The sequence below is a fragment of the Mustela nivalis genome, assembly GCF_964662115.1.
Source record: "Mustela nivalis genome assembly, chromosome: 9".
NCBI classification, from domain to species: Eukaryota; Metazoa; Chordata; class Mammalia; order Carnivora; family Mustelidae; genus Mustela; species Mustela nivalis.
In genome coordinates this window covers 74,690,112-74,717,667 of record NC_139028.1, presented here as the reverse complement: position 1 = coordinate 74,717,667, position 27,556 = coordinate 74,690,112, and the positions used below count along the sequence as shown (strand labels likewise).

At 40.1% G+C, this 27,556-nt stretch overlaps 2 protein-coding genes across 29 annotated transcripts in view; one reads left to right on the top strand and one right to left on the bottom strand.

Moving 5' to 3' along the window:
• Window positions 1-16,174, top strand: part of BTBD10 (BTB domain containing 10) — a 73,941-nt gene extending 57,767 nt beyond the window's left edge. For all 4 annotated transcript variants that reach the window (XM_082683202.1, XM_082683199.1, XM_082683201.1 and 1 more), the window contains 5 exons: window positions 1,213-1,315; window positions 2,999-3,119; window positions 9,403-9,600; window positions 12,119-12,229; window positions 15,058-16,174. In XM_082683202.1, coding sequence (XP_082539328.1) covers window positions 1,213-1,315; window positions 2,999-3,119; window positions 9,403-9,600; window positions 12,119-12,229; window positions 15,058-15,368 — 844 coding nt within the window. In that variant the 3' untranslated portion in view covers window positions 15,369-16,174. The remainder of the gene's footprint in view (window positions 1-1,212; window positions 1,316-2,998; window positions 3,120-9,402; window positions 9,601-12,118; window positions 12,230-15,057) is intronic.
• A 725-nt stretch (window positions 16,175-16,899) lies between these two features.
• The window catches only part of BMAL1 (basic helix-loop-helix ARNT like 1), a 98,198-nt gene continuing 87,541 nt past the window's right edge, over window positions 16,900-27,556 (bottom strand). For all 25 annotated transcript variants that reach the window (XM_082683153.1, XM_082683146.1, XM_082683152.1 and 22 more), the window contains 5 exons: window positions 26,735-26,823; window positions 25,100-25,208; window positions 22,414-22,507; window positions 18,299-18,401; window positions 16,900-17,569 (listed from right to left, as the gene is read on the bottom strand). In XM_082683153.1, the coding sequence (XP_082539279.1) occupies window positions 17,409-17,569; window positions 18,299-18,401; window positions 22,414-22,507; window positions 25,100-25,208; window positions 26,735-26,823 (556 nt within the window). In that variant the 3' untranslated portion in view covers window positions 16,900-17,408. The remainder of the gene's footprint in view (window positions 17,570-18,298; window positions 18,402-22,413; window positions 22,508-25,099; window positions 25,209-26,734; window positions 26,824-27,556) is intronic.

The window sequence follows — 27,556 nt, the reverse complement described above, 5'->3', positions numbered from 1 at the left end:
ATCATTTAATTTGGAGGTCCAACTTCCTTAACCACAGTTTTAAAATTTTCTTGAGAGTAATGCATTAAACTTTTGATTTTGAAGAACATACTCTGCACATTTGCTCTTTTCTTTTGCTTTTATTTATTTATTTATTTATTTATTTGACAGACAGAGATCACAAGTAGGCAGAAGGGCAGGCAGAGAGAGAGGGGGAAGCATATGGGGCTCCATCCCAGGACCCTCGGATCATGACCTGAGCCGAAAGCAGAGGCTTTAACCCACTGAGCCACCCAGGCGCCCCTCTTTTCAAAAAACATTTCATAGTTACTATGAAAGTGCCAAGAACATTACTTGAAAAAATAGAAATCTGTATTTTCTTTTTTTTTTTAAGATATTATTTATTTATTTGACAGAGATCACAAGTTGGCAGAGAGGTAGGCAGAGAGAGAGAAAGGGAAGCAGGCTCCCTGCTGAGCAGAGAGCCAGATGTGGGGCCCAATCCCAGGACCCTGAGATCATGACCTGAGCCGAAAGCAGAGGCTTAACCCACTGAGCCACCCAGGCACCCCAGAAATCTGTATTTTCTTATGTAAAAATTAGTATTGAGAGCTTTTTACTCATTTGTTTAAACTTTTGATTCACTGCTTAGCTTCCTCATTCCTCTTTACCTGAGCATTTATTGCTAATTTTTCAGTTCTGGGATACAAGTGTAAGAATTTTGAGTGATGTTTCTTATATTTATGTTAGAGTTGTAAAAAGTGAAACAACCTAACCTGCCTGTTCTACTTTACTGTATGTGCTGCATTATAGCATTAACTTTGCAGTGAGGGCAGCAGTTTTAAGGAAGAGGTACAGATAACATGGTTTCCCTTTTCCATTTTTTTCCCCCCTTTCTGGTAAGTTTAGTATAAAAATCACCTTTTCCCCTAGATTGATTGATTTTTTTTTCTCTCTCCCTGAGAAGAAGGGGTGAAAAGTTCTTTAGCTTCTGAGTTTTGTCAGCTGATTTTGTTTGCTTATAGGGAATCTATATTACTATTCCCTCCCGTCAGAAAGGTAGTATTTTTAATAATCCTTCATTTATTACTTTTGTCAGAATCAATTGCTAAAAATTTTTTAACTAATTTATGAATAAATTGTAATTCCTTTTTACTTTTGTACGTGAAATAAATTTTCCCTTTGAAGGCAGTATCCTATTGTTATATCTCTCATTATTTACTAATATCATAGGATGTTTGGATCTGGCAGAGAACATAACTTTACACGTCCTAATGAGAAGGGAGAGTATGAAGTGGCAGAGGGAATTGGCTCCACAGTGTTTCGAGCTATTCTGGTGAGTGCTTATTTCTTGTGTCTTGACTTAATCATAGAACTCCCTTTTGGTAGGTATTTGTATTAGAAGCAGAGTTCTATTTGGATATCTCTATGCAGAATATTGTTTTTTATTTTATTTATTTATTTATTAAGATTTTATTTATTTATTGGACAGACAGAGATCACAAGTAGGCAGAGAGGCAGGCAGAGAGAGAGGTGGAGGCAGGCTCCTCGCCGAGCAGAGAGCCTGATGCGGGGCTCGATCCCAGGACCCTGGGATCATGACCTGAGCTGAAGGCAGAGACTTAACCCACTGAGCCACCCAGGTGCCCCGGGAATATTGTTTTTTTAAAAAATACCATTTTATTCATTTTTATTTTAGTACATAAAGATAATATGATACAAATACAGGTCGGAGGATGTGACATCTTTTAAGTATAAACAGGTGGTTCTTTCAAAGGGTTTAGTGGTAATCCATCTGGAGTCATGTTATTACTCCCTCTCTAATTCTCTTAAATACAATAAGTTCATCATTTTTGCTATCTTAGATAAATGTGATTACTTGAATTCTAATATTTTATTGCCTATAACTGGCAATGTGGACAGTTAACATATAAAAGTCACCTAAAATGTAATAGTGTTTTTGTTTTAAACCTTTTTTTTTTTTTTGAGGTTTTAACCTTTTATTTTGAGGAATATTTGAATTAGTATTACAGAATTCCTACTTGTAATTTCAAATCATTGATAAAGCTTTGATTTATAGTCTGTTGACTAAGCCACAGTCTGAACATACGGTTTCCTCAAATTTGGAGAAAATGGGCAGGGAGGATCATGGGGTAAAAGACAGGAATGGAAGTTGATCTTGATTAGGTTGTTGTTAATACTTGGGCAAGTACCAAAAGACATCTTGCTTGTACTAGTATAGCAACTTTATTGTGTTATAGTGGCACTGAACCTCAAGAAGCTTAAGGCAGATCTTAATTTGGGGGGAGGGGAGGTGCTTTAGCTAGCCCTACTTCATTTAACTCCCGATGGAGTTGCTGAGTAAAAAAAAAATACTTATGACTCAGCTGTAATTTGGGGGCTAGCCCTTAACAATTTTTAAAGCAGATCTTGGAAATAAGTACTATTTATTGTTCATAATTTGGGACACACCATAAAATAGTATTTGGAAGAAGAATATGTAATTGTGCATTCTGTTTATATATATTAATACCTGGAATATGACTCTGAAGTTCTTTACTAAGAACCACAAATTTTGCTCAGTTCTGTAAGTAATATTTAAGATACCTTAAAATACATCATTTAACTTTATTATTTTTTTAAAAAGTTTTAAAATTTGATGGTAGTTATATAGAAAAATAACTTGTAGAGTGGAAAATACATATGAATTGGCATGCTACGATAGAGAGAAGCAGCATATCAGTATCAGGAGACCTGGCTTTCCTGTGCTAATAAATAATTATTTGACTAGGTGAGTCAGCGAACCCATTTGGGCCAACGTTTTCTTATTGGTAAAATGAAAAAGTGGTTAGGTGAACAGAGGTCCCATCTAACTTTAAAATTCCACAGTTCAGAAATCTCAGAGCTCCACTGTTTTTGAAAATGCTAGCAGCTTCACCTTAATAGTAAGGTTTTGGCCACCTTATGCTGTAGATGTTTTATGCATTCTTTACATTTTTTTTCTTTTCTTTTTTTTTAGGATTACTACAAAACAGGAATAATTCGTTGTCCTGATGGCATATCTATTCCTGAACTGAGAGAAGCATGCGACTACCTTTGTATTTCTTTTGAATATAGTACTATTAAATGTAGAGATCTCAGTAAGTATGATGTTTTGTGTGTGAGTGGTTTGTAGAGTTACAATATATTGGAATGAAAACCCTGAAAGAGTGCTGTTCATATGGACATCAGATATTTGTTTAATTGGATTATAAAGCACTGTGATACTATAAGGATGCTTTATGGAAGTCTACAGAGATTTTTATAACCAATTGTGCAATTTTCCAAAACTTCAAAAAAAATTTTTATATATGTATGTTTGTATGTATATATGTATATTTATTTTTGATAGACTCTTCTAGATTTCCTCCTTGACCCCATCTCTGTCATTTGTTGCCAGTATTTATCTCCCAGCTTGGGAGCCCTGGCTTTGGTCAAGTATGGTATTTGGCTTCACTCCTGAGATCACATCAACCAAAAATTTATAATTTTTTGTACCTTCCAAGTAAGATAATATTCTAAGCCACTGTGGAAGATAACTCTCAAAGAGAATATTTGTCATTAAAGACCATAGATTAAATACCTAACCCTCATTTATCTAAAGGGTTGAGTGACTTTGTCTTAAGAACATCAACAGCCTCAGAGCTTCAGAATCTAGAACTTTGGAAATCCCAAGTTTTTGATCAGTGTTTTCCCTTTACCACCACCCCATACTCCTCCCTCTACCATTTGCCATACCTCCTGAAGGGAAGAAGAAAGGTGATTATACACAGAAAAGTCAGAATAAGAGAATTTTCAGATGTTAACTTAGATGCTGAGTGGTTGGAGAAGTTCAGAAGGAGAGGTCATTGTGTGCTAGACGGATTGGGAATGAGTTCAGAGGAGGCAGGTAGTAAAGAATAAATTGGAATGATTAGAAAGAATAGTGTAAGGAAGTAGTTTAACCGCTGAGATTTTTGGACTAAAGATGCAAATAACATATTTTGGAAAGAACCTAGTTGGGACAGAGACTTTATATCAGGACCAATAGGAGATGAGAATAAATAGATGGGCCACATTGTAGAAGGTCTTTGATCCAAACTCATGTTTTTAAAACTCATGTTTTATCCTATGTATGGTGGGAAGTCATTTCAAAAGCTTCCTATATGTGGTTATAGCCTTATATGGACTTAGGTTATCTTTACTTCATGAACCTAAACTCACCGGTAGCTTGCCATACCTTCTCAAAGATTGGTGTGTTAGAAACTGTGAATGTGAAATGTTAAATAATTTTTTAGAAGATTTTATTTATTTGAGAGAGAGAGCACAAGCAGGAGGAGCGGCAAAGGGAGAGGGAGAAGCAGGCTTCCTGCTGAGCAGGGAGCCTGATGTAGGGCTCTATCCCAGGACTCTGGGATCATGACCCAAGTTGAAGCAGTCACTTAACCGCTGAGCCACCCAGGTGCCCTGTGAATGGGAAATTTCATTTCATATTTTAAGGCACCTAGTGTATACTTAAAGATAGGTGTTTTCTTCATGCTTATTTAAGAGCTATCTCATTGAAATTGTGTGGTCTTACTAAGTCCTCCCCTAAGATACCACTTTATTATTGCCAAACATTCTTTTTTTTTTTTTTTTTTTTAAAGATTTTATTTATTTATTTGACAGAGAGAGAGATCACAAATAGACAGAGAGACAGACAGAGAGAGATGAGGAGAAGCAGGCTCCCTGCTGAGCAGAGAGCCGTATGCGGGACTCGATCCCAGGCCCCTGGGATCATGACCTGAGCCAAAGGTAGAGGTTTAACCCACTGAGCCACCCAGGCGCCCCAACATTCTTTAAAGTCTTCATAAAAATATCAGTAGGTAGGATAAAGTGGCTGGTCCACCTCTGAGTCCATTTCTCTATAAATGATATTTAAAAGTTTAAAGTCAAATAGGTAGAGCATACATAAGTAAATTCGAACAAAATTTGTTTTTTCACATCTTAAAAAATGTTTTTACTAAACCATGAGCATTAATTATTCTAATTTAGATCCTTGAGATCGAGTTTTGTGTTCTTTTTTAATTCATAGAGCCATTTTAATTTCAATTCTTAAAATTAGATATTAAATTTGGGGGACTATCAGATAAAAAATATGATGTGGATTTGGTTTTATAATCCTTTGGACATAGACTCTGTTAAAGGTAAAAGTCTTTATTTAAAATACATATAATAATGTTTTTTCTAGACTTTGGCTTTTAAATAATTATAACTATTTCCATAATACTTGTAATACATATTTTTAAAAATAGAATTCTCATAGACTTTATTAAAATAAAACTATGTAGAATTTGAAGAGATAAAAATGTCCTTGTAAAAATATAATAGGATACTGTAGGTGTAGACTTGAGTCCAAAACTGAATTGTTTCCTGTTCATATGTGCCTTTACTGAATACTAGAATGGCACATTACACTAAGATGTCTGTTTGTGTCTTAAAATTATACAAAGGACTATCTATACCTTTTCAACTTTGTGTCCATAGTGCTTGCCCACCACATAGTAAGGACTCAATAAACATTTGCTGAATAAATAAATTATTTTATCCCCCATGCATTTTTTTAGGATCCCATTCTAATTGTTGTCATCTTCTCTGTATCATTAGTCTTTTCCTCTGTATAGAGTAATCCTTAGCCTCAGACTCAAATCTAACTTATGTCTATTGTAGATATTAAAGAAAATTATTTAAAATATTTTAAGGTTTTCTTTGGAATTCTTTGAAGTTAGTTTTAGAAAAATTAACATTTTTATTGTCTCCTCCAACTGCTGTCTTTCCGTTCACTAAGTTTTCTTTTATGTCTTTAATTTCTTCTGATCTTGTTTATTTTTTGATATTTTGTATTTTTTTGTTGTATGTAGAGTATATTTAAATTTTCTAACTGCTAACATAAGAAAATTATTGAATTTTATATATTTGTATGAGCTACCTAACAGAACTCTATTTCTAATTGTTTTTCAGTTGGTTCTCACATATGCTTGGTGGATAATTGGCTCTGTTGTAACTAATACTTTATATATATATATATTTTGTGTCTTAATGCATTGGCTAGAATATTTTGAACAGTGTTTAAAAATTTAGTGGTAATGCTCATATCCCTGTCTTTGAAGGCATTTTCTTTAGATGTCACTGTTAAGTCACTCCTTTCTTCTTGACTCTTTCTTACTTTAGCTCCTTGACATCCTTCTTTTAGGCCTTCTATCTTTCTCTCACTTGCTCCCTGATCCTTGATCTCTTGAATGAACTCATTCCCGAGTGTTCTGTGTTAAGCTCCCTTCTCTCTCACAGAACCTATACACTTATTCTAAGTGATGCCATTCATCGTTATGGCTTCAAACACTCCATACACTGTGGATTTCCAATACTTTATTTCTAATACTTTTTTTTTTTAAGATTTTTAAATTTATTTGACAGAGACACAGTGAGAGAGGGAACACAAGCAGGGGAAGTGGGAGAGGGAGAAGCAGGCTTCCTGCTGAGCAGGGAGCCCCGATGTGGGGCTCAATCCCAAGACTTTGGGATTATGACCCAAGCCAAAGGCAGTCGCTTAACGGCTGAGCCACTCAGGTGCCCCACTTTATCTCTAATTCTTAAGTATCACTATGTGTTTCTAGTTTACCATTTAACTTATAATCCTTCCGCCTCTTACTCAGGCTTTTTGTGAGTTCCATGAATATAGTAAATATAATGATGAACAAGACAGACCTTGTCCCTGCCTTTATGGAGTTTACAGTCTAGTGGGGAAATAATGAACAGTAATGAAAAGTAATGACAAGCTGTGAACAATAGCTTGACAGGTAATGAAAAGCTGTGAAAAATGTGGTGAAGAAATGAGATGCTATGAGAAGTATATGGTAAAGGGGCTGTGGAAAGTCATTATCTAAGTGACATTAAAGCTGAGGCCTAAAGGAATGGCAAGTGGATAAGATGCTGACTGTACCAGGCAGCAGAAAAGGTATTTGCAGAGGTTGTCAGGTTGGGAGGAATATGACATGCTTAAGGAACTGAAAGAAGATGGAAGTATGGCTAGAGTGGAGGGATGGAGTGTGAGTTGTAAGAAGTAAGTCCAGAGAAGTAGGGAGAAAACAAAATTTATTAACTGAATAAATATCTGATGACTGTTAATTCTCTACCAGTCTGTTCTAAGTTTTGGGGATGCAGCATGAACAAACTAGGCAAAGCTTCCTGTTCTAATGGCACTTATTATACTCTTTGGGGGAAGACAGACAAACCAGGTGAACAAGTAACATATAGTATGTTAGTGATCACTGCTGTGGAGCGGGGGAAAGTAAGGAAGGGACATAGAGCAGCCAGAGAAGCCTTAACTGGAGAGGAAAGCTTAATTTCAAGCAGAAAGTAACAATGAATGCAAGGGTTGAGGCAGCTTGCCTGGCATGTTTGAGATCAGCAAAGAGAGTGAAGTAAGTTAGAGTGTCCAAAGTAGGAGATACGGTTAGGAGGGGGCCTAGGTCATGGAGGACCTTTACCTTTTGGCTTTTACTCTGAGTGATGTGGGAAGCCATTGCACCGTTTTGAACAGAGTAGTAATATAATCTTCGAGGTTGTACCATTTCATGGGAGCAGAATTCAGTATAGATTTGTACAGTGCTATGGTCCTGATATGACTGGTTTAAAAAAATTACTCTCGACTATTGTGTTGGAAATGGATTGCAAGGGGGAATTAAGGTAAAAGTAAGTGGATATTTAGGAAGCTGTTGCCATAATTCAAGTAGAAGATAGTGATGGGTTAAATCAGGGTGGGAGCAGTATGAGTTGTTAAATTCTGGACATACTGGATAGCAGAGTTGTAAGGATTAGCTTGTTGATTGAGTTATGAGATGGGGAAGAGAGAAGAAGACTTTAATTTACTGGAAATGTGGAGTTGCCATGAAGTGAGATGTAGGAAACTTCATGGGGAGTGAAAATTTAGAAGCTTGATTTGGGACATGTTAAATTTGAAATACTCACTAGACGTCCAAGTGGAAATGGTTAGGGGGGCATTGGGTATATATGTTTAAAGTTCAGGAGAGAAATATGGGCCAGACTAAATTTATGTGCAGGATATACTCACACCCTCCTCCTCCTCACTGGATTTACATACAATATATATCTATATGTAGTGTTTAAAGAAAATATTTTTTAAAGGACTCTACACACTGGTCTGTAATCTCCTTTTCATGTAACAGGTCTTTATGGACCAAGTTAAGGATTTAGGACTTTTGTTTTTGGTTAGTTTTGGCCATGAAAGACTTAAACTAGAGGAGATGCATAATTTGGCTGCTGGAGGGAGGATGAATTACACAGGAGCAAAAGTAAATGTTGGGGGAATATAATTAGGTTTTATAGTAGTTGGGGTAAGAGTTAAGGATGACTTGGACTTGGTGGGGGCATTGGGGATAGAGTGTATTCTGGTGAAGTATTGCTATGTAACCATTCCAAACTTAGCATAAAGTATAATTTTTATTCTGTGGGTCAAGAACTCAGACAGGGTACAGCAGAGGTGGTTTGTGTCTGCTTCACAATATGTGAGGTCTCATCTCATGAATAATTGAAGGGCTGAGGTGACGCAGAAGGCTACAGGCTTCTTCACTCACAAGTCTGATGCTTGCAGTGAAAAGACTCAAATGCTGGGTTCAGCGAGGACTGTCAGAGAACCTGCATGTGACCTCTTCATGCATTTTGGGCTTCTCCAAGTCTGGGTTCAGCAGGGAAGTACTTGGAGTGTGAGCATTACGAGGACCAAAACAAAACTGCAAATCATGCACCATCACCTCTGCCATGCTCCCTTGGTTACAGGCAAGTCAGTGTGACCAGCCTAGGTTAAAGGGGAGGAGAATTAGATTCCACCTCCAGGGAGATGTCAAGGTTCCATTGCAGAAAAGTATGTGGAATAAGAGATTCTGTAGTTATCTTTGGTTAGCATCTTCCAGAAAAGGAAATGACACAGTTCAGGATGCATTTAAGAGGTAGACTTGATAGGGCTTGAGGAATGGTTGAATTAAGAGATGCAAGCGGAATCAATGATTCATTTATTTATTCTACAAGTATTTAAGTTCCTGCTATATGCCTGGCACTCTTCTGAGATGAATCTGAGAAATGAATGGATGGCAGGGGCGATTACGGATTTGGAAAACACTGCAGGGAGAAGCAGATAGGATTGAATTGACTTTTAAATATATTAAGGTTGAGGTGCCTGGGAAGTAGCATCTCAATGGAGATTTCCAGAAGGTAGTTGAATATAATACATCTAGAATATAGAAGACAAGAATTGGTGGAATGTTTTTTGTGTGTTTTTTTGCTTCTGCTCTTTTACTCATCAGTCATCAACAAAATAAAACCAAGATATTTTTGTGGGTTTCATTTCAGGTGCCCTAATGCATGAGTTATCAAATGATGGTGCTCGTAGACAGTTTGAATTTTATCTGGAAGAAATGATCCTGCCTCTCATGGTAGCTAGTGCCCAGAGTGGGGAAAGAGAATGCCACATAGTAGTCCTTACAGACGATGATGTGGTTGATTGGGATGAAGAGTATCCACCACAGATGGGAGAAGAGTATTCACAAAGTAAGTACTGTGGCATGTTTTCTCTCTCTTGAATCATCACAGATTCTGTCTTTATCTTTTAGAATACTGATCAAAGGACAGTTTTTGTAAAGAAAGTACTTTGAACTCTTACCTACACCAGGAGTCAGCAAACTATGACCTGTGGGTCAAAATCCAGCCTATTGCCTGTTTTTAGAGATAAACTTTTATGTATTGTCTGTGGCTGCTTTTGCGCTACAATGGCAGAGTTGAGTAGTTGCAAGAGACCGCATGGCTCGCAAACTCCACAAAGTATTTACTCTCTGGCCCCTTACAGAAAAAGTATCCCCACCCCTGTCATGCACAGAAATGGTTTGCTCTTTGTTGAGTATCTGAATCTTGATGGATTTTTTTTTCTTTGCATTTGAAAAGCCTTTTAGGGAAGTAGATCCTGCAGTAAATAGATTATAAAAGATCAGCTGGGGTTTTAGATGAATTGTTATTTGTATATACAATGAGAAGCTTCAGTGCATTAATTTCTAGGGTGACTTTAGTTCTAAGATGATCCCTTTTTAGTATCCTACCTGTTCCTGCAGGATATAGTGACCCTTCAGAAAGCTTTGTGGAACTATAGTTAGGTATTTCTGACCAAAATATCTTCTCTTGAGCAACAGTGACTTTTTCCTTACTACACTTTCACACCTTTCCTGATTAGAGCCTTTTGATTTTTTGGTTGTCAGAAAATTTATATTATTTTTCTTGATGAACCCAGTGTAGTATTTTTGAGCTGTTTTATAGATTTGAGAAGACACAGTTAAAAGAATGATTTGAGGAACTAGGTAAAATAGCCCAGCATCTTGTTCTATACTCCAGTCTGTGTTGACTTGGTAAAGATCAGGGTTTCAATAAAAAATACAGAAATACAGCAAGTTCACAGAATGCTTTAATTTCTCACTTTTTCATTTTACTTATCCTTGTCTAAAATCAAAACAAAGCAGATGCTGAGGGGTTTTCTTTTTGAGTTCTAAAGATTTCAGAAGATTATTTTAACATAAGTTACGGTAGCACTTTTCAGAATTTACATCAAGATGTTTACTTTGCACAATATACTTAATGAGTGTTGTGATTCTTCTCTGGACAGTTGTCGTAACAGACATTTTTGTTGTATTTCTTCATTCCTAGCTTCTTTGCTGACAGTAGTTTTCTGTAATAATATGTGGAATAAAAAGTTGAACAAAACACAGGAAAAATGGAAGGCTAACAAAATGTAAAAGAAATATTCTACATTACTTTCCACTAAAAAAGAGGAATGAACAAACCAAAATAAATTGTAGTTTTCAAAAAGTTTGCCTCCAGGAGAGTAGAGCCAGCTATGGAACACAGAAATAACATTATAGTGACAGAGGAATTATGGTAGAACTGGCTTTTCCTTTTCAATTGTTGTACTTTCCATGCCTGTTGTGTTCTTTGGTTTGTTTTCTTGTTTTTCATCTTAAGCTTTGAAGCTTAAAAAGGACTGAAAATATTTTTACTTCATTTGTCTAAATATATTTCATTTCATGCCAAGATGTTTCAAACTAAAGAAGATTCATTTGAGGAGACACAGCCTCTTCAGCCTGATTTTCCTACCTGTGACATTGACACCATCCATTCCAAGATGTCAGCAAAACTTTATCTTAAAATACCAGTAATCTTAAGGCTGTAAATCACAAATTTACCCCATGAGTAGCATCTGTATACGTATTTTCCTTTTATTGGCTCTTAAACCAGCATGTTTGGTTTGTGAGTGTGTTTTTCTTTTTTTGAAAAAACCTTTGCAGTTCACCTTTTAAGGGAGATAACTCCACCTGAAAGAGAGAAGGCGAGGAAGGTCCATCAGTCTAACTCCCTGAAGTTCCCAGCACATTTGGAAGACTCAACATGTTGTCAGTGGAATGTCCTTTGCAAAGCCAGTTTGCTCTAAACAGACTAACCGAGGCAGAACATGCTCGAATCTGCCATTTTTAACATCAGTATTAAATGGGGGCTGTTCGCCTGAATTGAAAACAGTTTGTGGGGAGGGTCTTTGCCTTTTGGGGGAATTATTAATAGTTGCTCAATCCATGAAATATAAGATGTATCCATTTTGTCCTCTCTGACAAGGCAGTTTTTTCCCTTCCAGACGAGGCCTTGTAGGCATCACAGCAAAGTCCTCTATTTTGCCTGCTTGATAATGATGTGATATTGCCATCTTCTTTTGGTTCTCTTATTTGAAGAAAGTGGGGCAGAGCCTATTGCAATAAGTTTGTATATGATATATCTTCCAGAAGGAGATTTGTCTTCCTATGGATTGGGTTACCTGATTATTAAAGCTTTTTTTCGTTTCAACTTAAGTAGACATTTGCTTATACATTAACTGTACTGAATTATCCTGTCATGTTGGCTAGTCATCCTTTCGCATCACTGCATCCATTATTTGGGCTTTTAGGGTTGTCAGGCCCCTTTGGTGATCATGATGATTTTAAGTTCTTCTCCAAGTACTTTGATTTTAATAAAATATTTTTGTCTTTTTTGTTTCCAGTTATTTATAGCACAAAATTATATAGATTTTTCAAGTACATTGAAAACAGAGATGTGGCCAAATCAGTTTTGAAGGAGAGGGGTCTTAAGAAGATTAGATTGGGAATAGAAGGTAAGACATTTCCATTATCTTTCTATTAATTTTTTAAAAAAGGTTAAAAATCAAATCGCATTTAGAATATAGTTTGAGAAGTACATACTTCATGAAAACTCAGATGACTGAATGAATGCTCACTCACGCAGTAGTCCTGTACATAACAAAAATTAACTTCCTTTATCTGAAAAGATAGAAAGCCAATAGAAATTATTATTTATTCCATAAGATTCCCTAACAATAGGGAGAAGTGAGTTTGTCTTTTCTGCTATAAGTCATCACCTGATGCCTTTTCTGCCTAAACCCACGTAGTGTGTTTGGGTACACGTGTATACATAAGATTGGCAGGGATCTTTGCCCATTAGTGATCATTGGTGTTCCTCAAAGCCCAACAGAACTAAAAACTACTCTCTGAAAATGCATGTAAAAGCACATTAGTAGTTTACAGGTTCTTAAGGTAGAATAAACTTACTTTCAAAATAAATACAGATTTCAAACAATTTCGTCTTGTTAAATGCATTAATTTTTAGATTGCTTTTACTTTGTGATTTACATGGATTTTTCCAGATGCTGTGTCAGATACTTCTTTTATTTTAAAGTGCCCTTACTAAGAACAAAGTATCCCCCTTGGCATAACGTGGCATAGTGTAAAGACAAAAGGTTCTGGAACCACATTACCTGCATTCATATCCTATGACTGAGTAACTCTATGAACTTCACCAGGGCACGTAACTTCTCTGTGCTTCCCTTTCCTCATCTAAAATGGGAGCATTAGTAAGTACTTTATAGGGTTATGATGATGACAGATTGAATACATGAAAAACACTTAAAACAGGGGCGCCTGAGTGGCTCAGTGGGTTAAGCCTGTCTTTGGCTCAGGTCATGATCCCAGGTCTTGGAATGGAGCCCTGCATTGGGCTCCCCTGCTCAGCGGGGAGCCTGCTTCTCCCTCTCCCACTCCCCCTGCTTGTCTCTCTCTCTACAAAATAAATCAATAAAGTCTTCAAAAAAAATTTTTAAAAACCCACTTAAAACAGGGCCTGGCACATAGAGATTTATCAGTATATGTTTGTGATGCTGCTGGAGATCTTAGTAATGGGCTGATGAGACACAGGAGAAAGAATGACCAGAAATAGGATCTTGGCAGGAAGGGGAGAAGACTTTAGGTTTAAAAACATAGTTTGTTTTTTTTTTTAAATGTCGGAGCATTGTTGACACATTGCTTCACTAGTGTGTGTTGTCTTCTGTTGTTTTGTAAATAGTGGGATTTAGCTGTTTGATTTCAGAGCTTGAGAGAAGGCGCCTGGAGTCTACTGCAAATTAGGAGAATGAGAAAGGCCTCTCTCAGGTTGAGATATTTGAGCTGAAGCTTGATGACAAGTAGGTTGGAACCAGGTTGTAAAAAAGCCTTACGGATTATGCTAAGGACTTTGGACTTGCCCTCAAAGCATGAGGAAACCATTGGTAGTTTTTAAGGGAGGATGTAATATGATTGATTACATTTGTATGGGAGTAGTGATTCTGTGTGGAGGGCAAACTGGATTATGATGAGGTGGGAATTTTATAAACTAATAGCCTAAGAGGAATCAAGGACAAGGTAATAGAACCTGAGACCTTTCTGAACTCCAGTGCTGTCCTTCAGATGGTAATTGACTGGAATTGTGAGACAAAGACATTCTACAGAGGGTCTTTAAAACGTTTTTTAGTCCTGCTTGCCCCTGAGCTCCCTTACCTGAGCCACGTATATACAGGTCTTTCTAGTTTTTTGATTCTAAGGCAGGCTGTAGCCCATGAGCCAAATCTAACCCATTGCCTGATTTCCTCCCCTGCCCGTTGCCTGTTTTTTTGTAAATAAACTTTTACTGGAACTAGACATGCTCACTCATTTACATATTTCTGTGGCTGATTTCACTTTACAATGGCATAGTTGAGTAGTTGCAAGAGAAGCTGAAAATGACCCTGAAATATTTATTATCTGGTCCTTTACAGAAAATGTTTGCCAATCCCTGGCCTAAATTAGCAATTCTTGCTAGTAGGAGGGAGGAAAGGGACTTAACAATATTTTCTAAGGAGTATGTGTTTTTGGAAAAATTGCCGTACTGGTAACTGACTGAAACTTTTCCCAAACTAGAATTGTCTTCAGTAATTGTCAGTTTTCAGTAATTATCCAAGAGGAGGAAGGTATAATTAACCAGGGGAAGCACCTTTGGATGAGCTGGATGCCAAGCTGGATGAACTGCTTGGTTTTTGGGGAGTAGTGTTAAAATAATGGGTTTGCTGACCTAGGTGCAGAAGTATACCTAGAACCAGTGAAGATGAAGAACTATACATCGCTTGCTATCTTCTTAAAGGGAAAAAAAAAAAAAAGAAAACAAAAAAGAAAAAACCCATGGCAATACAAAGATGAGATTTAGGCTTAAGGAAATTAGAAGGCTAATGTGGCAATAAATTGCAGGCCTTGAGGCCAGATAATCCTGTGAAAGGAAGGGCTCAGTGATATTAAGGATATACAGAGAGAGCCCAAGATGCACAGATACCATTGTCTTCGGGACCTATCCCCTCCATGTTTTTACTTCAAAAATCTTTTTCTGGTGGTTGATGTATTGAGTGGCTGAGAGGATGATGGAAGCTTGTGTGAATTGCAGCAGTAGGATTTCTGTGTTTGGCTGTTGAACTGATGACTGAGGAGATGGAATATTGGTTTCCTTTCTTTGTTTTAATTTGTTTGTTTGGGAACTACAGCCAAAAAGCCCTCTTCAGGCTAACTTGGGTGAGAAGTGTGTGGGACTGTGTGTACATGCTTGGGTATGTATGTATCCTCAGGTTTCAAAACTTCTCTCCTCCAGGTTATCCTACCTACAAAGAAAAAGTAAAGAAAAGGCCTGGGGGCCGCCCAGAAGTGATTTACAACTATGTCCAAAGACCCTTTATTCGAATGTCTTGGGAGAAGGAAGAAGGAAAGAGTCGGCATGTAGACTTTCAGTGCGTAAAGAGTAAATCGATCACCAATCTCGCAGCCGCTGCCGCAGACATTCCGCAGGACCAGCTAGTAGTCATGCACCCGACTCCGCAAGTGGATGAGCTGGATATTCTCCCTATTCATCCCCCTTCTGGCAACAATGACCTCGATCCTGATGCGCAGAATCCAATGCTGTGAGGCTGATGTTTCTTGAAACCATAGCATGCTACTCTTCACGGTGACGCTGCACTCTCCACATTCTGCACTGCAGGGCCGCTCTCTTCATCGTGAGATGCACATGACAGTGTTTAGGATATTGCAGTGTAGGCTTTTTTAAAGACCAAAGGTAGCTGAATGGTTTTTTAAATGAGTACAACTCTAGCATCCTGAGGTTCCAGTTATATAAATGTATTTGTTTACCAGTAGGTTTGTGAAATTGGTTCTTTGTATGGGGGACAGTCCTTTTTCACACATCTAGATATTTTCAGAAGTGGTGAAAATTGGCAGCTGGGGTATTTTCAGTTTAGATTGATATTCATCACACCCCAGATAAAATGTAGAATATTCTATAGTTGCACTTTATAAATGGTGGTTAAATGGAACTGTTCAAGCCATTTTTATAGTTGTGATGCACAATATAACTGAAATAAGTGCTTCTATCAAAGTATTCCTTCAGTAAAATGTGTATAGTTGCTGCCCATGATGGGCGAAAAAGGAGTATTTATCATTGGGCTTATCTGAATGATTTGGAGGTGATCCAATGCCCATTATCTTATTTCTCGCCAGTGCCGTTTTTGCCCTTTTAGAGTGAGTCACATGCAGGAAGTGTGAACGTCAGAGATGGTTTATTATCCAGTCTGCCTTACCCTTAATCTGTTCAGATATTTATTTACTAATTTTTTTTTCTTAAGAGTTATGGGATAGGAAAATGAAGTGTTTGCTCTTCATTTACTAAATGATTGTAAACTCGAGTTTTTCATCAAAATAAAATTCCATTGTTTTAATGTTTCTGATCAACTTCATACCCACCTTGACCAGATTCTTAGTCTCATAATTAGCAGATTTCCTGTCTTTTTGGTATTAATATAACTAGAAACCACCTAGTAGCTCCTGGAACTCCCACTTTGGTTTGTGTCTGATGAAGCACTTAGATTCCCCCCCCCCCCGCCCCGCCCCCGCAATCCACAGTAATGTTTGACTGAAAAAAGAAAGGGTGAAACAACTTTACTAGGTTACAGGATAACCTTAAGTTTCAGAACCAATTTCTGACACTGGTTCAGTGTTTTGTCCATTATACTGTACTGTTCTTCTTGGCAAACTATTTGTGCAAATGCTTTTTTAAAAAAATATTCTGTAGCCCAACTCAAGAAGAAAGTGGTAGTACTTAGGTGCTTTGGGTCACACACTTAATGTGTGAACCACACTACTGGGAGCGGAGAGGAGCTGTAGGAAATAAGTCCATATGTTACACCTAATCTTGAATTTGTAATTTCATAGAATTTGAAATATGTGTTTAAGCAGTAACATCACTATGTTCACGTAAAGTTGCAATAATTTGGAGATTAACGATTTTTAACAGCGCAGCTAGCTACTAACAGGGAAATTATGTAAGTCCTGGAACGGTTATCGAAGGCCAGAAAGGCACTGTAAATGTTATTGGCATGGATTGTCCTGAAACAGCATGGTAGAAAACGGATCCAGCCCTGCAGCACATAGGATTTTAACAGTATTTATAGAACAAGGGAAACATTTATTAAAAATATTTAACTGTCTAATACATTATACTTTAACCCATATTTATAGGAAAGGATTCTTACAAGGAAGAATAAACGGCTTTATGATACAATTAGTATAAGAAATATCCACATGGGGGACTTCTTTGTAGTGTAAAAACACCATACATCTGAAATGACCATTTGCATATAAAAGCTACCAATGATGCTTCTGTGCACGATGATTAAAAAAGTCAACACAAACAGAATCCAAAATATACAATTAATGCAAGCTATCCACAGCTAGCCCAATAATCAATGATGAGGAAACACTGGAGCAGGCTTAGTTCCACTTTGTCTGAAGTTACACTAGTAAGATTGACTTGTATCAATGGCTCTGAGATGGCTTTTATGAGGACAGTACATAAAAGCTGTTCTCTTTTTATCCAGTAAGCTTCACAGACTGTAAAACTCCACCAGTAATGCACTTTGATACTGTAGCTGTTGCCAAAGCAACATGTAGTGTTTACAGTGGCCACGGCAAGTCACTAAAGTCAACAGGACCACCCAGCCCAGCATCTGCTTCCAAGAGACTCATTATGACAGCCATTGCTGCTTCATCATTACTGGGACTACTTGAGCCTTGGTCGTTTTCTATCATGTCTATGCCTATGTGAGGGTTCTCACCTGGAGGAGGAGATAAAGACCGGTCAGTCGTAATACCAAAGCATGTTTAACTTTAGTAAGCAGTTCCTAAGCACACTTTTAATGAGAACGTTGTACTTAATAGGAAGGTGGGAATGGCGATAGAGACTGCTTTTGAGGCTGCATTGCCAATAATATATTTTCTTAACTTTAGTGTGATTCAGAGAGAAGAACCAACTTTCTACAAAGAACTTAAAATGCAATAAAGATTAAAAGCATTTGAGTTGACCTCATTTTAATATTCTGACATAATCAGTTACAAAGAGGAAGATAGAAAAGGAAAGAAACAGGAAGGTAGGGATGGGCGGGGGGGGGGGAATCCAGAAAGACAAATAGAGAAAAAGATGGGTGAGAAGGGTGAAGCAAACTCTTTACCACTTTTAATACCCACTGAAATACTTCTTGAGCATCCTTCCAGACTTTATTTCTGAACTGTCATCAGACTCTCAGTGAAGAGCTGATGGGCCACATGCGGGAAAAGCTGTATGGATCTAGGCCGCGGGAGTCTCCTTTTGAGTTCCAGGGATAAACCTGGAGCCTCCCCTCCCCCAGAACTCAACCATTAAACTCAACTTTGAAGTAAAGATTTAAACTGATTTTAAACCTTTAAACTTAGTTTTTATCAAATTTATCTAGAACTAGTTTATTCTAAAACTGACTTTATGCCAGATGTGCAAATTCATTGTACTGGAAAAGAGTAATACTACTTACCAAGAATAGAGGAACTATCAGAATATGGATAGCCCGGGTTTTCCTGACCCTGCCCTGGTAGTAGGCCACTGGAAGGAATGTCTGGGGTCCCTCCATTTAAAATCTACAAGCAAAAGTGAAGTTTTCGTATCAGCAACAGTTTCAATCAGTACTGTACTCAACATCATCAAGAAAATGAAGCATGTTGAAAAGAGAAGGGCAGGGGAAGTGTTCAGTTTCCTATTGGATGATTTCAAACAAGAAACTGTTTGGAATGGTCACGGTAAGAAAAATCTCTTCCCAAGGTATTTTCGCTGTATAATTCAGCCCACACAGGCAATTTATATTTTTTAGAGATTTTATTTATTTGAAAGAGAAAGAGAGACAGAACATGAGAGGGGGAAGGGCAGAGGGAGGAGACTCCCTGCTGAGCAGAGAAGCCCCATGCCTGGACTCCAGAATTATGACCTGCGTAGTTGCTAAACCAACTGAGCCTCCCAACAAACAGGTACTTTAAAAGGCTGAATGAAATCCCTAGAGCAGTCCATCACCTTGATCACCTTATTCATATGATTAAGGTCAAGGATGACCTTGGTGAGCGGATTTGAGTTCAGAAGAGGTCGTGATTTCAGGTCTTGCCAGTAGGTGGCAGTACAAATTTATTTCCACAGTCTAGCTTTTTGGTAGAGAAACCCTTAAGAATTGAGAATTCCAAAGAAGCTTTCCTTATATATATCAATATTTACTATAGTTGAAGTTAAAACTAATTTTTAAAATCTAGTAGATCTATTCAATGTTAACATGAATAGCATTTTAATGAAACATACTTCTCTAAAACAGCAAAAAAACCTTTTTTTTTTAAAACAAATGTCTGCCTTAGTAGGATTTAACAGAATTCTCATTTTCTTCAGTACGTTTAGATGTTTGTTGAAGTATAGGAAGGAAGGAAGTATAGAAAGAAAGGTATGTAGCTGGGAAAGGGAGGTCTTTTTTCTTAAGACTTTATTTATTTATTTGACAGAGTTTACAAGTAGGCAGAAGGGCAGGCAGAGAGAGAGGAAGGGAAGCAGATTCGCTGCCGAGCAGACAGCCTAATGCGGGGCCCGATCCCAGGACCCGGGGACCATGACCTGAGCCGAAGGCAGAGGCTTTAACCCACTGAGGCACCCAGGCGCCCGGGAGGTCCTTTTTAATAGCCTTTTCAAACAACTTTGGTATTCTTTGATATTACATCAAAAGTCAACAAGTGAAAGTTTCTTAAAGATTAGGTGCAATGTGGAATCTGAAACCGTATTAATGAAATTCTTGTACTCTATTATATACAAATCCATTGGTATACCTTTGTATGATTTTGAAGTCTTTTTTGTATTGGTCATTTGGAAAACATTTGCTAAGTTAGGCAAAACTAAATGTTGACACATTTCATTATACCTCAAAACATCTCCATTGTTAAAAGGTTTTCCTGATTATGAGGTAATAAGTTCTGGGAAGCTGCTGAGTTCAAAGCAGCAGATACAAGTTTTCCAAAAATTCTCATTTTTGCTTGAAAGCTAAACTTTTCTCTCGGGCAGCAAATACTGTCAGTTGTCTTCCTTAAACTCACCAGTTCATTCATTTTCAAGAAAATGTATGCTAAATACCCAATCTGAACAACCACAGCCTGCAATAGTAAAAATGATGTCCTTTGACAAAAGCAGTTCATTTAGCTCCTAACTTAGCCACGCAAGTGCTTTTCCTTGAGATGACCGTTGTACTCCAGGAAGCAGCACAAGTGCTCTAACAAATACTTCCCATTTTGTAGCAGCGTTAAAAGATTTATGCAAGGATTTTATAAACCATTTCTACTGCTTATTAAGGATACCCTTAAATGAAACTGGCTCGAAATTTTTTTCTTATTGTGAGTATATGGTGGTGAAGAATACGCTGACTCCTAGCACAGGTTCGTGCCACTGCCATGATCTTTGGAAAAGCACCACCGGTTTTATCCAGCGCTGCTTTCTGCACTATCAGTTCATGAATCAACACAGTGAGGAAAAAAAAGTTTTAGATTATCTAAGTAATTTTGACCTTGCAGATCCCTGGAAGGATCTTGCCTCCCTCAATACCAGGGAACTGCTGCTTTAACTGAACTTGCCGTAGTGCCCCCGGATGTCCAGACTCCTGGAACCTAGGTGGTTCATCTAGAGCCTCACTTTTTTGCTTGACCCTGAATGAAATAATAGGCAAGCTAAATGGCTCATTTTGGGGCCTGCCCCATTTAAAAGTGATTGGAAAGGGCTAGAAGCATGGGGCCAACTTTACTCTCATGGCATTGGTACAATGCTGCTGTCATTTCTCACTCCCATCTTGTTTAGGCTGCTCTTATAAGTCCTGTTGCTGAGGTCAGAATGTATTTCTTTTCTCAGACCCATTTTTATAAGCCCAAAGAAAAAAATTTTCCCATAAGTGCCTCAAAAATACTTGGGGCTTTGTGATGTAGAGTATAGTATTAGATCTCTAAAGTTGTTGGTGTAGAAAGAATCAAAAGTCAAGACATCTGACTAAGTTTGGGGCTACACTTGTTAAATGATTAGCCCAGCATTTAATATTTGGGAGCTTATATTTTCTCACCTATGAAGTTGTGAGGCTAAGATGAGAAAATGTACACAGAAGTTCCCTCAGTAATATTTAAGCACTATACTGGAGTGATAAGCTTTCAAAACAGTAGTGGGATTCTTGGTAATACCAGGAAGTCAAGTGCCTAAAAGTTGAACTGAGAGGCAGAGAAAGGGAGACCACCCCAAGGAGATAGTGGATCCAATATGGAGGAAGGACCTAGGGATGTAACAGGAGAACAAGCCCAAGAGAAAAACCTGTGAACAGGGATTGGGGATATACCAAACCTAGGCTTTATCTGTTGGTGCGATCTTTTGAGTCCTTACTGAAAGCCAAGCACTTTCTCATATATTGCCTCATACCAGGACTTAATATTCAAAGACGCTGAGCATCCTAACCTACAGGGGCCCTGTTATAAAACAAAACTAGGGCTAAATAATTATACAGGGTCACCCAGCTAGCACATGGGAAGGCCAGGCTTCAAGCCCAGGTCTATCTTGCACTGATCAATCTTACCCATTAATTTATTGACCTTGAAACTTTGGTGGGGGCTGGAATCAAAGCTTATTCTCAAATATAAATTTTTACAGAAGATTCATATATAAAATAGAGCCACCTTGGTAGAAGCAAGAGTCCTGACCCTACCCACTCTACTCACCAACCACCCTTGCCCCATCCTACCTGCAGCACCACAGCTCCTGGTAACCTAAGCCTCACAGGAATGCAGTTCTGAAAAGCCATAGCCTGCTTTTGATATAATTTGTGTTCTAGGAGTCCTATGTACATTACAAGATTCTTTCTCTCTGTATGTTTTGGGAGGCAGGGGAAGGAAGACTATGTCCAAAGATTCTGGATCATCCTAACCTGTATTAACATCAGGCACTGCAGATTGATGATTTATAATTAACATGGCCCTACACTTATAAATTCTCTGGCAAATGCAGAAACAGATGAGTGGTTTCTAAGCTTATTGATGGTATAACCTTCTAGTCAACTCTTCATGAGAGCTGGTAACTGATACATTACTTGTACCCAGTGCTGTCCTATCACAGGGAACCCAGCCAGCAGACCCCCCATGTATTCTGCAGCTGCGAAGGCGTGGCTTGCCTTCCAAAGCACCGTAAGTGCTCCTGCTAGTATTTCTGGTTCTCGTGCCTGCCCTAGAGATTAATGATGTTTTCTCCCTTGAAAATTCCTGGCGGAGAACTACATAGTTTTTTCTGTGAGTTACTCACTAATCCTTCCTTCATGGGAGCTCTTCAATTGTTCCCTCAATGCAATGGTCTCCCCATTCCTTAGAACATTCTTTCTGCCTTCCCCTATTCACATGGAATAAGTCCACTAAGGATATCAGCAAGCTTCTCTAGCTCCACCTGCATGCTTTATACCCAAACTCACACAGATGCATTGCCTAAAAGAGGATCCAGCTTGTTTCAGCAACCACAATGGTAATGACGTACTCCCACTACCAGCATCTCAGAAATTGGACAAGAGGCTCTCCAGGTTAAGAAGGACCTTAGTCTAAGAGTCATCAACCTTACCTTCTTGCCTCCTGGAGAAGAGGCATCAGGGGGAGGTGTACTTGTGATATTTAATGGGCTGGAGCCACAACTGGAAGGTGATGACCCTCTTATTCTGTCAGAGAAGAGAAGAATTAGTTATATTGTCTTTCCTTTTCTTCTGTAGGGTGTGAGGGGTAGGGGCTAAGAAGAAGAATGAGCAACTAGAATAGAGATTGGCAAACTTTTGCTGTAAAGAGCCAAATAGTAACGACCTAGGCTCTGTAGGACACATGATCTTGATCCGAACTACTCAACTCTGCCACTGTAGCTTGAAAGCAGCCACAGACAATATGGAAATGAATGGGTGTAACTGTGTTCCAATAAAATCATGTTTACAATAACAGGTGAGAAGCCCTATTTATCCCACAGGCACCTGATCTAGAATGCAATCCCTGGAGTCCAGCATCTCACTGACAAAGTCCTTGGTTTAGGCTTTGGATTTCAGGTTGCTGAGTTTCAACTAAGTGGTCAGTTTCATTTCTCATAGATTACAGATCTCACAGTCAGAGGGGACTTTAGAAGTTCAACCTCTATCTTTGATACCATGAACTAGAAACCACAGCAAGCGATTTATCCTCTTCCCTACAGACACTTTCTAGCTAGTGAATACTCTTAGGAAATGGAAGGTGCTAGGGTGGCTCAGCTACACCTAGAAAGTAGCCCTGCTTTCTAGTAGTAGTAGCAGTAGTAGTAATAGGGCAGCTGTCTCAACCACCTTCAAAAGCAACAGGTGATTAAAAAAAGATGGGTCCAGACCCTCTCAGCTGTAGGTTTCTCAGTATAGGAGATTAACAGAGACAAAATCTTAGAACTGTACACCCACACACATGCTCATCAGGCTGAAGGAACTGAGGGAAGGAAGGCACGGCCTGGTGGTGAAGTTGGAGTATGGTGGCAGCTGTGTGACCACCAGGCCCTTAGCTTCTACAGGGATGAATGCCGCTTCTGGGTCCCAGGCATCCTGCTCTCAACTGTTCAGCAGTCCTCTGGCTGTTGGCCTGTGCTGCCTGGTTCTGTAGACTGGGGAATGAATAAGCTTTCTCTCTCCTGGATCATAAGCTCTTCAAAGGCAGAATACAACTAGAAGCCATGCACACACAGCACACACAAATGGGTACTAATCGCTTACTCAACAATTGCTGAATCTCTCCCATCTTCTTTACTTAGGTCTTTGAAACCACTATTTTCCTGGGTTCCCCATCTTGGGATTGCCTTTTCATTGTTACTTCATCTTCTAGTCCTTAAATTATGGATTTTTCTTTGGGACAGTATCATCACTGAGGGATGGGCCCTTCTTCCTGGGTTATTAAGCATGTTCCCCTTCATTTGCTATTCCAATCCAACTTCCATAATACTTATTAGCACATTTTGGACAGCTGCTCAGCATCCTGCAATGAATGGGGTCTTAAAATTTTTTTTCCTATCTAAGCCTCTTATAATTTCTTTTCCCCTATCTAAACTCCACAGTATTATTTATGAGGATTCTTAGCAATCTCCCCTCCTTGCTTCAGCTCACGCACTCTCCCTTTTTTCTATTATCATAAAGAAAATAGATTTCTCAAAGACCTAAGACCCTTGAGGTCAAGGACTGTTTTACACTGTTCTTGGATGGTTTCAAGCAAGGCAGAGTATGTATATAGTGGCCAGTAAGAATCTGATTATCACTGCACAGTGCCCTGACATCTTCCTGAAGATGGGGTCACATCCACCATTCCCACAGGGTTGGAACCGAACTGTCCGGCCCACTGGGATAAGAACACCTCTGGCCAACTAGAAAACAAGACCAGCTTTCAGTTCTCCTGGAGAATCAATCCAGTGGCGGCAGGGAATAATTTTTCCCTTTTCTTATTTTGTTCCATTAAGTGTGCATTCCTAAGGACCTGGTTACTACCCTCTCCATTCTCCAAATTCAGATGAATGTATTTAACTGCTTCCCTCTTAATCGCCACTTTTAAGGACTCAGATTTAATTAAAAATTTTTGAGCACTCACCATATGTCAGTTTCTGTTCTAGCAATGTTCCTGAGACCTCTCAAACTCCTAAAGCAATCCTTGGGAGATAGTTATTACCTGCCTTTTGTGGCTTGGCTTTACAGAGACCAGGAAGTTAAGTGAATCTCCAGCACAGCCAAGTAGAGGCCCAGAGCTCAAACCCAAGTAAACAACTTTCCCTCTTTTTCATATGGAAAAGCAGCCCTCCATCTCTACTGTTAAAGCTAGGCAGATTTTGACTAGAAGGAGCTAATGTTTTGTTAAGGCCCAGATCTCTGATCGTCGCTACTCCGGTAGTCCTGTGTCGCTAGTGTCCAACCATCCTCGTTAATCCCTTGAGTCAATACAAAGTCATTAGAAAACTGAGCCTCCCAAAGATTTTTCCCTTTGACTCTGGCCTGTTTGGGTTTCATGCTTTCTTTAAGGCAAGATTTCTCAACCTCCACACGACTGACATTTTGGACTAGAAAGTTCTTTGTTGGGGGCCAGAGAGATGGGAAGGAGGCTGCCCTCTGTACTACATGATGTTTAGCAAGCGGCATCCCTGGTCTCTATCCAGTGGATGACCTAACAACCAAAAATGTCTCCAGATATTACAAAACATCCTTTGGGGGGTAAAATGCCCTGGGTTGAGAACCATTGGTTTACGAGAGCAACCAGAAGGTGTTACTTGCCTGTGGATCTCCATGATTTCTTCAGCAATCATTCGACCTATTTTGCCTGCCCCAGCTCTGGTTCCCCCTGGAATCCCTGGAACAGTGGGGTGGGTCCTCTTTGGGCCACCTACAACAAAGGAATCTGAGAGTGGGAAAGGGGAACCGAGGAAGAAATACTAGTAGGAGTTAAAACCTGCTCATCTTGTGATCTACCTGAAGTTCAACCTCAGGCTTCTTGCCCTAGGTGATAAGAGAGCCACAGCTTGTCAGGAAAAGGCATTCCAGCAGAGGGCTCAAGTCTGTATCCAGGATCAGAGGCCAGAGCAAAGCATCTAATCCCCCCTCCCACACTCAACATCTGTGGACTGATCAGCACTGTATGCAAGCCAGGGTCGCAGAGATAAGCCAGCAGCTCTGCCCTCAAAGAGCTCAGTCTAGCAGGAAGACCAAGAAGATGAACAATGGCTGGAACGAGCATGGTAAGTTGGGACAGGTAAGCCCAAGGCACCCAGCTCCTCCAGGGCCAGGTGCTGCTTCCTGGGAAAGTTTAACTCTGAGCTGAGTCCTGAGAGAGGAGAAATTAGCTTGGCAGAGAGGTGAGGAGGGGAAGGCATTCTATCCACAGCCACCAATATATGCAAGAGCCCGGAGCGAGGACGAAACCTGGGACACTACTCCAAGAAATTCCTCATGAATGATGGTGGTGACAGATGAAGCAGGAGGAGCTACCAATCTGATCACGAAAGGTCTTGGATGCCACACTAATGGGTTTGGACGGGATCCTGAGCATAAGAGGTGCCAAAGCACTTCCCACAGAAAAGGCACTTAGACTGGCTTACTGGGAAGTCCACTGCATGGAGAATGAACGATACTGGAGGAAGGGGATTCGGTGGGGGAGTGAGACTAGGATTAGAAAATTCTCTGCAATGATCTAGGCGACAAGTGGGAGGGAGACAAAGAAGTCTACGAGGTAGAAGGGGCAGGATTTTGTGTTCAGATAGAAGGAGCGAGGAGGAGGAGTCAAAGTTTCTGGCTTAAGCAACCACAGGACGGAGTGCAGACAACTGGTTTGGAGATGCTGAATTTCAGGTGCTTTTGAGACTCCAGGAGCTCTGTCTAGGAGGCAGTTGGAGAAACAGACCTAGAACTCTGGAGACAGAGAGCCCAGATATAGGAGAGTCACTGGTGGAGACGTGGGGACTGAAGGAAGCCATGCGAGCAGAGGTGGTCCCATCGAAGGATGAGTCAAGTGCAGAGAGCAGGGCCTGGGGCCAAGCCTGGGAGGGAGCCCCACTCGGAATGGCACAAACCCCGGTGCTGAGAGACCCCCTCCTCCCACCACAGGAGCCAGTGACAGTCACCAAAAGGCAGCACACTGCAGTCACTGGGCAATAGGGAGGAGAGCCCGAGGGGAGCAGGGAGTCTGCGGTTCCAAGGGCTTCCAGGGTCCAGGCAGCCTTGGAAAAGCAAAAATGAGCTCTCTGTATTCCAGGCCCAGTAAAGAATGTGAGAGGACAACATCCTTAGTGCTCATCCCCGGAGGTCTCCTTTCTTGTATGGGGGCTGGGGACACCAACTACTTGGGGAGAGGGGACACTGGCCACAAGAAGCAGCTCACGGGTAAGCCCCGATGCTGCTGAGGTCCATAGTTACCTTCTCCAGAGGGCAGCATGCTGTCCATGCTGTGGGGGGACGCTGTGAGCTGCGGGAAGGTTGGGTCCCCGCCTTCCAGGACGTTGGCTCTGTGAACATCCCAGCAATAAGGAAACATGAGTCAGGCCTGCTCAGAACCATGCACCTTTCACCTTGGCCGAGGTGTCCGGTGTCCACTCTGGACGTGGACAGGCCAGAAAATGAAGTGTCTGTCTGCGTGGCTCAGCAGGTCTCCTCGCTGTTTGAGAACATGACGGACAGCATCCCGGCCTTTGGCCTCACTGCCTGCCTGGGCCTTCCTGGTCTCCATGGGGCACAGCCCAGCAGTGAAGGTGACTGCGGCTGCCCACGGCCATTGCTACAAGGCCTCCTCTCCCTCCAGCCAGCAGGGGCACCTTGCCTGGGCCCCTCACACACTCAGCTCTAGCCCCAGGCAGGGGTCTGGCCACTGTGGGGGAGGTGACGTGATGTGGAATAGTTCTTGCCAAAGAGCAGGTCCTTCCTTTCTCACCTTGCAGGTAGTAGCCTCTGAGGCAGGCCTGGCGGGCACGCATACCCAGCCACCCTCAGCCAGGGCTAGTCTGAATGGGCACCTGTGTGAGCCTTCCACGACCGTCAACCCTTCCCTCCACGGCGGTACCCAGGTGCCCAGGGTGCAGGGTCTCTGGGATTCAAAAGCTAGGTGCTGCACTGGGAAGGAGACAGTACGATCTCCTGGAGTAATTCCATAAGCCAGGGGCCTGCACCATATACGTTTTGAAGCGTGTTCTTTGTTAATAACCCTGTTGGCCTCTACCAATCTTGAGGCTTCCCAGGATATCA